Below are 14,468 nucleotides of genomic sequence, written 5' to 3' on the forward strand. Positions count from 1 at the left end.
CCTATTTTTATTGATGTTGAGACTTTGTGTTTAGATAAGATGATCACATCTGTCTCACATGAAGTTTCCCTTCAGCTGTTGACCTGGCAGTTTCAGCAGCCATTGGTGATCATTACTTAGATCCATTATTTCTCAGGGGTTGAGGGTAGGTGGGCACACTCTGAAGTGGTAATTCTTAAATGTCCATTATTCCTTTTGAATGGTTAGCTGTAATTCCATAAAAGAAGAGGTTTCTGTTCTTTGATTACCCAAGAGAGATGGTTTGTACGGGAAAGTTGGGATAAATGCTTGATTATTTTGCTTTTATTGACTAATACTTAGTATAAAATAGTATTGGTACATTAACAACCTCCAGAGATGACCAGTGAGATTTAGGTGGCTTTTGTCAGGTTTTTATTATTTGGTATCATTATGTACTTAAATTCTCTCTCCAACTGAGATGAGGAGGGAGCCCCTTTAAGTTGGTTTCTAATATGCTTTTGATCCACATCCTATGGGATTTATTGGTATTAATATGTTTCTTTTTAGGACAGGTTGGCAACTGTCTGTGAAAAGTCAGTCAATATTTTAGGCTTTCGTAATTTGTTTTTTTTCTCTGTTCCAACTACCAAACTGCTGTCGTAATGCAGAAGCAGCTGCATTCCCAGAACTATGTGGGCACCATAATTTAAATTTCATATAGTTTTCACATGTCACAAAATATTCTTATGTTTTTCCCCATAACCTTTAAAAATGTAAAAATAGACCATATAAAAACAAGCAAGGGACCAGATTTGCCCCCACTCTGTAGTTTGCAAACTCCCTGTTCTACCATGTTGTAGGATACCACAAGTCACCTTGTGCATATCTTATCCCAGAACAGAAGCAGCTATTGCTCCGTGAAACCCTGGTTCCATTTAATAAGAAATGCCATTTAGACTTCACAAGGCACTTAGGGTGTGTTCATCATTCATGGGACTTTTCAGTTCAAAGCTAGGATATACATATATTTTTGGAAAGAGGAGGTTCATACTGAAAAATTGCCAATTCGAACTTAAGATTATAGGGTTTTTATTAACTTCTTTGATTTCCTATTTCTTTTATAGTGAAAAACATGATTCCTAATAACATGATTATTTAGATTATTTTGAGGCTTTCATGTACATAATTTTCAGTATAATCACCAATATTGAATGTAGTGAATGCAAATTGAAAATGTAATGATTCTTTTTGGGATACATTCCAAGGTATAAATTCATGTGAAATACTTCTGTATGGTTATACTACACACCAGATAGATTTAGGTTTATTTTGTTTGCTTTTGATTTCTAGGAATTTTCTGTTTGATTATTAAAATGTCTTTCACATCTGTGTGTTGTATGCTGCCTAGACAAGTACACACAAAAATAGACAAACTCATCAGTATGAAAAGATCTTCATTCCTATTTACAGCTATGTGCTATTCCAGTGTAATCAGTATACCAAGGTTTATTCACTCTGTCTTCTAAGAGTGGATGTTTGTGTTGTATCCACTTGTTGATTATTCATTGGAGCATTAATTACAGTAGCATTGCACATTAAGTCATTTTTTTAATGTTCACCATGGTGTCTTTAAGATGATTTCCTAGAATCGGGGTTGCTGTATCCGATGAATATAATCTTGCTATATTTACAAATTTTACTCTGTAAGGCTTGTACGGTTGCCTCCCAAGTAATGTCTGAATACTTGTTTATCAGGGCCTTGTTACCAGAATGTTATCATGCTTTCAGGTTTTTTAGCCTGTCTCAAAAGAGAAATGGTATTTCATAGTAATTTTAACTTGTGTTTCCCTTACTATACATGAGATTGGGTATAGGTTCATATGCTTAAAACCATTGCCTGGGTTTTTTTTTTTTTTTTTAGCTCCTTTTATTTTGCCCAGTTTTTCTCTGGGGTTATTGGACTTTTTAGGGGAGAAATATATACAGATCTAGATCTATAATGGGAGTATTAACTTTTTGAGATTGAGTTGCAGTTTGGAAATTAAATACTTTAAAGAGGAACTTTGATTTTAATACATAATCATTTAGCTATTAGCATATTTAACAGTGGAGAAAATACTGCCATTAGGTCTTTCAGCTTTCTAAAATGCATTATTTTAGTAAAAAATAGATAGCTTTATATAAAGTGTTACAAAGTGACTTTTAAGTTGGTTAATGAAAAACTGATGTACAAAAGGGGGGGAAGTATGAATTGCTAATGATTTACATTGATGACTTATTTGTGTTTTAATTCGTATCCCTTCATTTTTCAAATATTACTGTTATTTTCCATTAAGGTTCATCTCAAAAGAAGCTCTTGGCACCTGATATGTTTACAGAATCTGATGATATGTTTGCTGCCTATTTTGATGTAAGTAACTTTTAAAGTCATAAAAACAGAGCTATTAAAAATATATACTAAGTATGTGTGTTGTATATAGAGAAGGATAAAGCAAATTAATAACTGTTAACATTTGGACAGTCTGAGGTGTATCTGAAAACTCTTTGTACTAGTGTCACAACATTTTTTAAGTGTAAAATTAGGTCAAGATTTTAAAAACGAGTATAGCAGAATAATTTGAGAGCTTCAGAAAAACAAATGATTTAAACATGTAGGGTTTTTTTTGTAGTTATTGTTTTGAAATTTTTTCTTGGATTTACAAATGGCGGTGGGGGTGCTTAGTTAGCTGAGATAAGATGTCAGTAATTTCTAGGCCTGTGTTAGAAGAGAGTCCACTTTGGGCTTTGATATTGTAGGTGATTGAGAATTTAGGATTTGGGTACTAATACACTCACTGAAGAGTTGGGAATGTTAATACAAGGAAGGGGGTTAAGAAATTTTTTTTTAAAGCTATTTTATCAGTACTTTTTCTTGGAAAAGTCTTAACATATTCAAAAGTATGAGACCATTTTCATTATAAATTCAAGAGAACACAAAAAAATAAGGAGGCTTTGGCAAGGGAGAGTGGAGGGATAAACATAAAATAGAAACATTAAAAATGGAGTAGGGTTAAGCAATCTGTCCAGGACCCTGAAAACACTGGTCATTGGCTTAAGTAATGTATGTATTTTTGCTACAAGAACACCAAAACAAAGTTAAGACAGGATGACAGGATGTTTAAGCCACTGAAAGTATCAGCACCAATCGCTTGCTTAGACTATGTATGGTTCAGGGTCTTCTTGGTATCATGGAAAGTGATGTAATACTCTTCAGAAGTGCTAAATACTGTTAATTTCCCACACAAACCGTAGTGCAGCCAGTGACATTTCATGGGTATATGGGAAGAGAAGCCAAGGGATGTTTCGTGGACAAAGCAGTGAAAGAAATACGGAAATTGGTAGGGGAGAGAGTTGAACACTGGTTAACTGAGTGCCCTTCTGTAATTTTTGTCCTCCTTTGTCTATTAAGAGCAATAGAAAACCAGATCTAGGGCAGCCTGGGTGGCTCAGTGGTTTAGCGCTGCCTTCAGCCCAGGGTGTGATCCTGGAGACCCGGGATCGAGTCCCACGTCGGGCTGCCTGCACAGAGCCTTTTTCTCCCTCTGCCTGTGTCTCTGCCTGTGTGTGTGTGTGTGTGTGTCTCATGAATAAATAAATAAAGTCTTTAAAAAAGAAAAAGGAAAACCAGATCAAGTTCCAAGTTCTTATTTTCATTTATAATGCCCTAGTCCTATTCCTAAGAGTTTTTGAAGATACTTGGTTAATTTTTTTTCTGATCATTATTGTGATGTGAGATTTGGGTAATAATGTTTTTAGCTATATTGCATTTACACAGGTGATGGTAAGAGTTGACTTAATTGGCTAAAATGTTTATATTGAATTATAGCTGGTTTGGCCCATTTTGCTTTTTAAAGGAAGCGCCTGATTAGTAGGTAAATCGCTCTGTTGTCACCTGCTTCATTTCAGAGTGCTCGTCTTCGGGCTGCTGGCATTGGAAAAGATTTCAAAGAGAATCCCAACCTCAGGGATAACTGGACAGATGCAGAAGGCTATTACCGTAAGTTCACAGTTCTAATTAATTTTAGAGTTCATTACATTTTGTGGAAATATATTGCTTGATGCAGTCACACATTGGAGAGCTCTGAAAGTCACATTACAGTGCCATCACTTAAAATGTGTGGCACATCTAATAGCTGCATGAACCCATGTTGTATTCTAGTAAGCAGCGTAGGAGCTTAATGAATAGAAGTGAGGTAAAGACTTGATGTGCAACTTAAATCTATTCAAAGTTGTTTTCAGCTATGAGATAATCCTCCAGGAGGAAAGGGGAATGTCACTTGCTTCGTCTTGATCTGAAACCAAGAAATACGACATACAAGGAACTTGGGATACCAGTCATGCAGTATTTGTCATTCAGGACTACAGTTGGAAACACTTCAGTGAGCACGTTTCTTCCCTACTCAATGTTAAAATCTTCAGTTGATAGGGATTGGGCATGCAGCTTGAACCACATTATGACAGAGTGACTGATGGAGGCTCGTCTTTGATTCTCCGTGGTGTCCAGGAAATCAGGCACACAGTAGAGCTTTGACACATTTTTTTTAAGTGACTGCACTGTTTCTTTTTGATTTATTATGTGTGTCTCATGGTTTTAAGTAATTACTTAATATGGTCGAAATTCCATTTCTTAATTTACTTTTATAGGTGTGAACATAGGTGAAGTCCTAGATAAGCGTTACAATGTGTATGGCTACACTGGCCAGGGTGTCTTCAGTAATGTTGTACGAGCCAGAGATAATGCAAGAGCCAACCAAGAAGTGGCTGTAAAAATCATCAGAAACAATGAGCTCATGTAAGTTCAGAAGACCTATATAATAAAACCAAAAAACACAGATATTCACAAGTGAACATTTTTTAAAAGTTAACACAGTCTGTAAGTATTGCAGTTATAAAATGACAAGTCTGGTATTGAATCTGTTGCCCCTGGTCTTTTGTAAAATAGAAGTAATTGTCATACCCATAAGTTTTAATAAGTACAGTCTGTACCACACACTGAGCTGATGTTAAAGTCAACTTGCCATTGGCTTTAAAACATTAGAAAGAACAGTTATAATGTATATCAACATCTTCAGCTGCCCTAGGCTTAGAAAATATTTTAAAGTCATTTAAAAAATATGGCTTATTGACAAATTATAACTAGAATTTTATTTTATTTATTTTTTTAAGATTTTATTTATTTATTCATGATAGACACATACAGAGAGAGGGAGAAGCAGGCTCCATGCAGGGAGCTCGACGGAGGGACTCGATCCCGGGACTCCAGAATCACGCCCTGGGCCAAAGGCAGGCACTAAACCGCTGAGCCACCCAGGGATCCCTAGAACTAGAATTTTAGAGGAAAATCAAATGTTAGTATTTGATAAGACATCCATTCTTTGACTCTTAGTGTGGTTCCATTTTTGTTAAAGCATTTACATCAAGACATTTTTAAAATAAAAATATAAAGATTGAGGGCATCTGGGTGGCTCAGTCTGTCGAGCATCCAACTTTTGATTTCAGCTCAAGTCATGATCTCAAGGTTGTGAGATTGAGCCCCGTGTCTGGCTCCATGCTGGGCGTGGAACCTGCTTGGAATTCTCTCTTTCCCTCTTCATCCCCCCCTCCCTGAAAATAAAATATGCAACATTGAATTTCCTTAAAGCAAGGTGAGTTTGTTCCTCCAGTGTTTCTTTCTGTTGATTATTGTGGAAATAAGTGCCATGAAAACAATATTTGGAAGTGTAAAGTACTGTGTGAATGACATAGACACTTGTCATTCCTCAACAGATTGGCTCTTGGTACTTTAGAAATATAAGGTATCACTTGCGATAGATGAGACTGGATACTAGAAAATATTGTTTAGTTTTCTTAAATGCTGCATTCAGTTTTGAAGTAAGCTTATTTTTCTTTTCAGGCAAAAAACTGGCTTAAAAGAACTAGAATTCCTGAAAAAACTTAATGATGCTGATCCTGATGACAAATTTCATTGTTTGCGACTCTTCAGACACTTTTATCACAAACAGCATCTCTGTCTCGTATTTGAGCCTCTAAGGTAGGTACACTGTCAAACCTGTACATTGCTAAAAATTTAGATAAACGCCATGACAGATTTCTGTGTGTTTATTTTTTCCAGTTAGCTCTGGTTTTCTTTTTTACTTTTGGTTAAGAGCTAGCTTTTTGGCAATCATTAATGTATAAACATTCATCGACCATGTACTATATGTCAGGCACTAACCTCATGTAGCCTTCAGCTCAACAGATTTCTCACAATGTAATAAAAAGAAATGGAAGTAGTGGAGTAGAAATAACAATTTTGATCTTCAAAAGTGTAGCTTTGGTTTTAGGCTTTCAAATATAAACCCATTCTAAAATCAATAAGAATTTTGGCATTGTATGTCTTCCCTTCTATTTATTTTGAAAATTGAGTTTTATTGGAAAATTGTCTTATATACACACAGGTTCATGTGCTCTCATTTCAGCGTAATTTATTAAATTTCTGGGAGGGCTCTTGAACAGAGAACTTTAATTTTAGTTTGTATTTTGGATTTGATTTTACTTTATACTTAAACATGTTTTTGCCTTTTTTATTTCCATTTTCACCCCTAATTTTGTGATTTTTTTTTTCTTTTTCTCTCCTAAAAGTATGAATTTACGAGAGGTGTTAAAAAAATACGGTAAGGATGTTGGTCTTCATATTAAAGCTGTAAGATCCTACAGTCAGCAGTTGTTCTTGGCATTAAAGCTCCTTAAAAGATGCAATATCCTACATGCAGATATCAAGCCAGACAATATCCTGGTAAGTCAAACGATCAGGCTGCCTTGTGCATCCATTTAGATTCTTACCAGTAACGTGATTACCACTGTCTTATTGTAGAAATGATGTCTTAAAAGAACAACTCAGCATATTAGTTACCCATTAGAAAGGACTTAACCAGTGTTTACTTTTTCGGAAATTGGTCCATGAAGTGTTAAATAGTTAAGTATAAAGAAAGAGGAAATAGGCTGTTGTCCCAATTTTTCCTTTGAATTGGTAGATTTAGAGTACACACAATTCCCAAGAGTGCCTTAGTATAATAATGATGGGCTTCCTCTGGTATCTAAGTAGAATAAATGCATTTTGAAATAGGACTGTTCATGGCTCTTTGTTCTCTAGTTTGTGGTCTAACAGGGTTAGAGACATTTAAATGAATTATTTCTTAAGTAGATACATGGAGTAGTGTTTTATAGGTGCCCAGGAGGAGCCCAAACACAGCAGAGCTCGGTTGTGATTAAGGTTGAAAGGCATCCCTTTTCATAATCTTACCTCCCTAGTAGAGACTTCTGGTGTGGTAATACACAGCTTTCACAGGGTTTGTGTGGTTTTTTTGTTTTGTTTTTGTTTTTGTTTTTGTTTTAATTTAGAAGTAATACATTCCCATTAGGGAGCGGTGAGTGTACACGTACTACTTCCTTCCCTGGCCCCATTTCTTCACCCCATACTGAAGTATTCAACGTTGGGGATGTGTTCACAACTTGGTGAATTCCTAGCTTGTCTGCTGATAACATTCTATGCTTTTAAAAGATTATGATCCCATTAAAGTTTGTTAAGGACTCCTCATCAATAACTTTGCTGTTAGTTCAGAGCTTTCTTCTTTTTTAGTATCTTAAAATATTTCTTTCCAGACTACCGCATTAATAATGAGACCTTCATCGTAATAGATTTTGTTTGACTTTACAATGTGTTACACATCTAATATGACCTGGGATTAGAGAAGCTAAGTAATTACAGTGAAATAAGTGAATTATAGACCTGTCTAGTCAACTTCAAAGTTAATGTTTATCTCCATTTGTTTCTTTTAAATTGTGAAATACACCATCTGTACCGAAGACTGTATAAAATATGTAAAATTTAAAGGTAATTATGCAGTGAACATCTGTGTAACCACCATAGAAGTTAAGACATTTGCCAGTATCTTAGGAGCTCTTGTTTTTAAAACTTCATTTTCTTTGAGTTAATGCTACTCTGGTAGTTTACACATGGACTTCAGACATTACAGGTTTCTCTCCTTCCTGAGAACGAGGAGGTAGACATCAGAAACCAGAGGGAGTTTATGAATGAAAATCCAAACCCTTTAGCCCAGCATTTCAGCCATCAGTGTGGTAGGAGTTCCATGTTTCTCATGGAGGTTGTGTAGCCAAACTGGAGAGTGCAGATAAGTGTGGGTATCCTGTGATTATTTAAGGCGTCTTAGCCAGCCCAGGAGTTCAACTGATAATTTCTCATTTAAAAATTGTCCGTGAAAAATAATCATTTCCGTTACTAGCTTAATTCTGTGGATATCCTCTTTAATGGGCCAATCTGTAACACTGACCAAGTGTTCTGGTGTCCCAATAGAAAGTGCCTAGTTTATTTAAAGTGTTATGTTTCTTTGGGGTGGGAACTGTAGGCCAAGTTCAAGTCCCAACTCGGAATTTGTGTGTGTCTCTTTTGAAGGGGGGAAGGGACTCTGGAATATGAATTATCTTCACTTGTTAGACCTGAACATGCTTCTGACTCATGAGTGGCAGCAGCCATGGGAGCAACTCCAGCCTTTCTCAGCAGATGTCACTGTTACTGTGTATGTTGAAGTATTTACAAAGGAAAAAAGAAACAAATAACTAATATAGAGTTCGTGTTTATCAGTTGTGCCAAATATATTTAACATTTTCTTAACTAATACCTTCTTTATATTTAAGGGATTTGATACTTTTTAGACTTGAAGTGATTGCTAAATATGGGATGGTCTAGCCGCTTCGGATGAAGAATGTTCTTATTCTGTTTTTGTCCAGATTTAATCTGAATCATCCTCTGCTTTCATTGCTGTCATAATTTTCTGGCAACTGAAAGTTAACTACAGTCACTTGAAAGTTAACCTAAATCTGATCCTTATTAATGAATTGTCTTCATGTTCCTTTAAATAGTAACTCGACTTGATTCAGGTATTCTGGGGATTTTTAGAAGATGCTTTGCTTCAATGAGATTTTTCTCTTACTATACCCCTCCCTTTTCTAAGTAGCATTGGTTAAAATTAAATGTCCTTGGTATTAGCCCGTATTTCTTCACTGAAAAAAGTTTTTTTTTTACTCATAGTAATCAAATATTTAATAGCTTTTAATTTTTTTATAATTAGGAAATTGACTTATTACATAATTAGAAAAGGAATTTTAAAATGGGTAACTTTGTTTTCAGTATTGGAAGTAACTTCTCAAAGCCAGTTATTTTTATCTGATTACTTGTCATAATTATTTTGGACATGAATTAAACTTCCATGATAAACTGTTTTGCAGGTTAATGAATCAAAAACTATTTTAAAGCTCTGCGATTTTGGGTCGGCTTCACATGTTGCGGATAATGACATAACACCTTATCTTGTCAGTAGATTTTATCGTGCTCCTGAAATCAGTAAGTTTCTTCAAATGTTCTTTGACCTGGGCCATCATATGCAGTGGAAACAGCATATTTAATGTCTAAGTACTGTTTTCCATCGCACTTCAGCAGCTGCACGAGGTCATTGATGAGGAAGGGAACCGTAGCAAGTTCATCCTCCTCAGGTGGAATGGTGGTAGTTGTGACAGGAGTCTTGATCATGTCTGGCAAGAGTAGCAAAACAGTTGTGGAAAATCTTCGGCTTTAGAAGACTGCTCTTGATTACTCAAGGTCTGATTATCAAATTTATGGATTGTATGGGACCTTTTTTTGCTCTTCCTGTGCCTTGGTTGAGGCTGGTTAGCACCTCCACCAAAGGTGAAATAAAAGAAATACACACTTCCTCTGCCCCCTGCCCCCCTTTCAATTCCTTCTGCATTCCCTCATTTTTTAAGATTTTAAGTTAAGAATTAGTGGGGGAAAAAAAAACATGAAGCTAATGCCAAAGTGAGGTATTAAGATTGCAGTTATGTAAGCCAAGCTAAATTAATCCCCTATTAATGAAAGTAAATAGTGGATTGTTACTATCATCATGTATTAAAACTTCTGTTTTGTTTTCAGTTATAGGTAAAAGCTATGACTATGGTATAGATATGTGGTCTGTAGGTTGTACCTTATATGAGCTCTACACTGGAAAAATTTTATTTCCTGGCAAAACCAATAACCATATGTTGAAGCTCGCCATGGACCTCAAAGGAAAGATGCCAAATAAGGTAGGGCATTAATGTGAGTTTTTATTATTATTTTTTTAACGTCTTAGCAATAGTTTACTGTAGACCAATGCATTACTGCACTCATCACTCACTAGTGGCTATAAAACCATTTCAGAAAGGCAGCTATATGGCTACTGTGATTCCTTAGCTCTTTTTCATTTCTGCTACTAAAGGTAGTGGTTCTAGTCAGCGAAGAGCTATCAGAAGTGAATAAGAGAGCTCCATTTTCCTGTTCCCCTCTAACATCTCTCTTTGCTTTTCTTTACTCTTTTAAGCAGAAGAGTAGGGGCCTACAGAATAGAATTGGAATTGAGGAAGAGAGATTGATGAGCATACATTTGTTAAGCAACCATACATGTATATATGACTGTTTCATATCTTTGTTCTTCCCTTGTTCCATTTATTATCCTTTAATGATGGGCAGAGAAGCAGCCTTGGGAGCACACCGTTATTGGTAACAGCACCAAACATGCTTGAGAGGTGGAATGAAAAAAGATGCAGGTCAGGTTAGTTCAGATGTGAAGAAGGGCTCAGTTGCCAGAGAATGACGGGTGAATATTGGAAAAGGAACTTGATGGCAATCAGCTTATTAAAGATTGGAAGTTATTTGGGAAAGGAAGGTACCAAGAAAAACTCACTTGAAATTGACGTCCTTCTAACATAAAACTTGCCCTTAATGCTTCAGCTGCAATAATTAGTTTCAGAAATGAAGCAGAAATTTTAGGCACTTATTAACTTGTCTGAGGGCTATATGTTAGATTTCCGATGACTTCAGCTTAATTTGCTGAATTTCTGGGAGTTTACAGATTTTTCCCAAAGTAGGTCAGAAGCCATTATGTTTTTTAGGTACTGTCCAAATTCAATCATGTTGCACTTGTTTAGAATAATTTACACAGAAATTAGTTAACGTTGGTATTTGTTTTAATGAGGTCTGACCTGTATCATTTCAGGGCTGTTGGAACTTAATTTTTAAAATGTCACTGGGTTTCTTAAACTGCCAAGAGAAAAGGCCCCTAATGTGTTATATTTTTCCTATCTGAGAGCAAATGATTTTGTCTTTGCTTAAGCCTCAGTTTTGAATAGTGAAAGCACAATGTGATGGTATAGTTGGTTTAAGTCACTGCCTTGGAAAATACAATTTCAAGTTATTAAGTAGTTCTAGGCACAGCATTTATATTAGCCTTTTCAAAGATGTTAAACTCTCTAGAGCAAGGAATCTAAAAGATTCCTAAATGAGAAGACAAACCCAGAGAGACAAAATAAGTCTTAATTGTGACTGGTTATGTGTTAAATTGTTGGTAGGCCAGACTATTTCATAATAGTTCAAGACCCAAGTTTTGTTTTGCTTTATTGCCAGATGATTCGGAAAGGCGTATTCAAAGACCAACATTTTGATCAAAATCTCAACTTCATGTATATAGAAGTTGATAAAGTAACAGAGAGGGTAAGTCTCTTTTAACTGTCCTTACGTGAAATGATTGTCTTATTTGTGAATGAACTAAATACTGGGTGGTACTAGGAGCTGTGAACATTTAAAACACTAAAAATAATTCCTTTTGCTGTTGGCCAATTCCTGAATCAAACACAATCAGGCTATGAGAAAGAGGAAGGGATTTAAAAATGTTTGTCTAGGATAATGAGTCTATTTTTATTATAGGTCCTATTTAGACTCTCTTCCTCTGTTCTTTGGATCATTCTTTCTCTGGCCTCCCATCCAGCTTCTGTACTGCTTGCCAGAGTGAACTTTTTAAAAACAAATCTGATCGTGTTATTCTCCCTGCTTAAAATCTCTTCATTGGGTTCCTCTCTGATGGAACTCTGCCATCTTCAGCAGTTTGCAACCCCTCGTGGTAGGTGCTCTGTAAACCCCACCATTCCACATCTGGCAGTTAGCTGAAGGGCATGCTGTGTCAGACCTCTCTGCTTACAGACCATCCTGACCTTATTTGCCACCTGTACTTCCTCATCCCCTAAAAAAAGTTGATCCAGCTTCAAGCCTCAGGGGAAATACACATTCTGTATGAGGCTTTGCAAAACCTACAGGTTGAAGTAAGGGCTTTTCTGTTTTTGTCCCTATTATATTGTCTATTCCTAACTTTGTCAGAGCACGTAACATTTCCGTGTCCTCCTGTTACCACTTTAGGGTAGGGAAAGGACAGTTCAAATAACAAGTGTTTGCTGTTAATTATTATTAATTACTTAACTGTGTGTCGATTTTCATAGACTTCCTTTCTGTTAGCATTTTGATCTTTTTACCAAATTAACAGTATGTTTTTTTTAAACTATCATAGCTACTTTGGGGTTTTGTGTTTTTTTTTTTTTTTTTTTTTTCCATTTCATTCAGGTTTTTTGGTTGCTTCTTAAAAAGATGTAGAGAATAGAGGAAGCCATGGGGAAGTTTTAAATGAGTAGATGATGATATATTTATATATAGCAATGTATTAAAAGTTCTGATAGACCAAGCAGTCTGGTTTAAGGTACATATACTTAGTAACTCATGTAGACATACACATTTTTAAAAATTATTTTTAGGAGAAAGTTACTGTCATGAGCACCATTAATCCAACCAAGGACCTATTGGCTGACTTGATTGGGTGCCAGCGACTTCCTGAAGACCAGCGTAAAAAAGTACACCAGCTAAAGGACTTGTTGGACCAGATCCTAATGTTGGACCCAGCTAAACGAATTAGCATCAACCAGGCCCTACAGCATGCCTTCATCCAGGAAAAAATTTAAACGAGATGAAGAAGCTCCAAGGGTTTGAGTAATTAAATACAAAGACTGAAGAAATTTCACAGCAGTTTATTAATGTATATAAACTTATAAATATTTCTCCAGCAAATTTGAGGAAGCATGATATATTTGAATTAACACCAAGGGTGATATTTCTTTTAGAAATGTTAGTTAATCTGTTTTGTGTCTTATGTGAAATTTCACTGTAGAACTGTTTTAATTGCCAAGACTGCACAAAATTACAGTGCTAATGTATATGGTTGCAGTTCACATAAAAGACAAAAAGCATCTGTTATAAAATGAGTAGTAATACTGGGTGGTTGATTTATTTTTAGCAAACTTGGCTTCATATTGGTCTTCAGATAAAATGGCCAGCATAAATGCTGTTTATATTCACGTTTTCCTAGGTGTGTGTGTGCAGGCCACAGCAGCATGCCCTTGGTGTAGTCAGTGCCGAAAGGGGTCTGTTCCTTCTTGAGCCTGCCTGCAGGGATGGTCTCCTCTTTTAAAGCAGGTTGTGTACAACATTCAGTACACTGAAGGTAAGCTAAACCATCAACATCACTGGTGTTTTAAGATGTTATTTTATTGGAACAGTTGACAAATGAGGGATATTAGCTTTGTGGCGGAATTCCCTGCATGTGTGATAACTGATCTTTTTTATTTTTTGGCATTGCAACTGTGGCATAGTTACAGTTTCTGTTCTGTTCATCACATTTAAAATTGGAAGAGTATGCGCTTGATGGATAGAGCGCCTTCAGTGTACTGTTTCTTATTAACTTTAATTTTTTAAATCAACTTGCTATAGACTTTATATACATTTTGTTAAATACAGTTCGTAGTGACGTAGAAACAAGGCATAGTTTTCCTTTACTAATTACACATGTTGAGGCCTAATTCTGAAAGTCCTCATATTTAAAAGTTAGACAACATAATGAAATTTTTAACTATTTGTATGTCATTTTGAAAGTGTACTGCTTTATGGTAAAAGTGTTTTTCATTTGTTCATTGTTTTCATTATTTGTGATCATGTTGTCTTTCAATACAGGCATAAACCTTCCACTCTTGAACAAAGCAGCTGCTTTTTAAAAGCGGTAATTGCTTCTTTACCTTTTATTTCTTTTGTAAATGAAGCTTTTCTTTAAGAATGTGACTTTAAAGTGTTGTCTATTGCATAAAACAGTTGACACTCACTTATTGTAAAGTGAAGATTGTTCTCCTGCATGTGAAGTGGACCATGCAGATTTCTGTATGTTCTCAGTATGCATCACTAGATAATAAAGTCTTTTGTGAACAAGGCATTTGTAGCCATTTTTAAAAGTTTTTGTCTTCAGTGCTGGTAAGTCAGGTAAACCATAAATAGTTAAAAAGCAACCTTTCGTTTCTTCCTTTAAGTCTTTAAAAGAATTATTTGTTAAAGATTAAGCCTAGCCACAAGTTAATCGTTTTAGTAATAATCAGGATTCTAAGTTATTTCGTCAAAAAAAAAAAAATCCTACAAGTATTGTCAGTTTTCAGTGTAGTGAGATAATTCCTGTAGGTTACGGGGTGTAATTCAGGATTTAACTAATGTTTCTGCTATTTTCTCACTTTTCCTT

General features: G+C 35.6%; 1 protein-coding gene across 12 annotated transcripts in view; it reads left to right on the forward strand.

Annotated features, from left to right (window-relative positions):
- The window catches only part of PRPF4B (pre-mRNA processing factor 4B), a 37,154-nt gene that overhangs the window by 19,832 nt on the left and 2,854 nt on the right, over nt 1–14,468 (forward strand). For 3 of the 12 annotated variants that reach the window (XR_005384226.1, XR_005384227.1, XR_005384228.1), the window contains exons 7-15: nt 2,298–2,371; nt 3,907–3,997; nt 4,645–4,792; nt 5,894–6,031; nt 6,622–6,775; nt 9,286–9,400; nt 9,986–10,137; nt 11,495–11,581; nt 12,670–13,964. Coding sequence is in view for 2 of the 12 variants with exons in the window: in XM_038584052.1 (XP_038439980.1) it covers nt 2,298–2,371; nt 3,907–3,997; nt 4,645–4,792; nt 5,894–6,031; nt 6,622–6,775; nt 9,286–9,400; nt 9,986–10,137; nt 11,495–11,581; nt 12,670–12,873 (1,163 nt within the window). In the remaining 10 variants the exon portion in view is untranslated. The other 9 variants (XR_005384231.1, XR_005384232.1, XR_005384233.1 and 6 more) reach the window with 7 other exon arrangements.

This window comes from Canis lupus, chromosome 35 (assembly GCF_011100685.1).
Source record: "Canis lupus familiaris isolate Mischka breed German Shepherd chromosome 35, alternate assembly UU_Cfam_GSD_1.0, whole genome shotgun sequence".
Classification (NCBI taxonomy): Eukaryota; Metazoa; Chordata; class Mammalia; order Carnivora; family Canidae; genus Canis; species Canis lupus.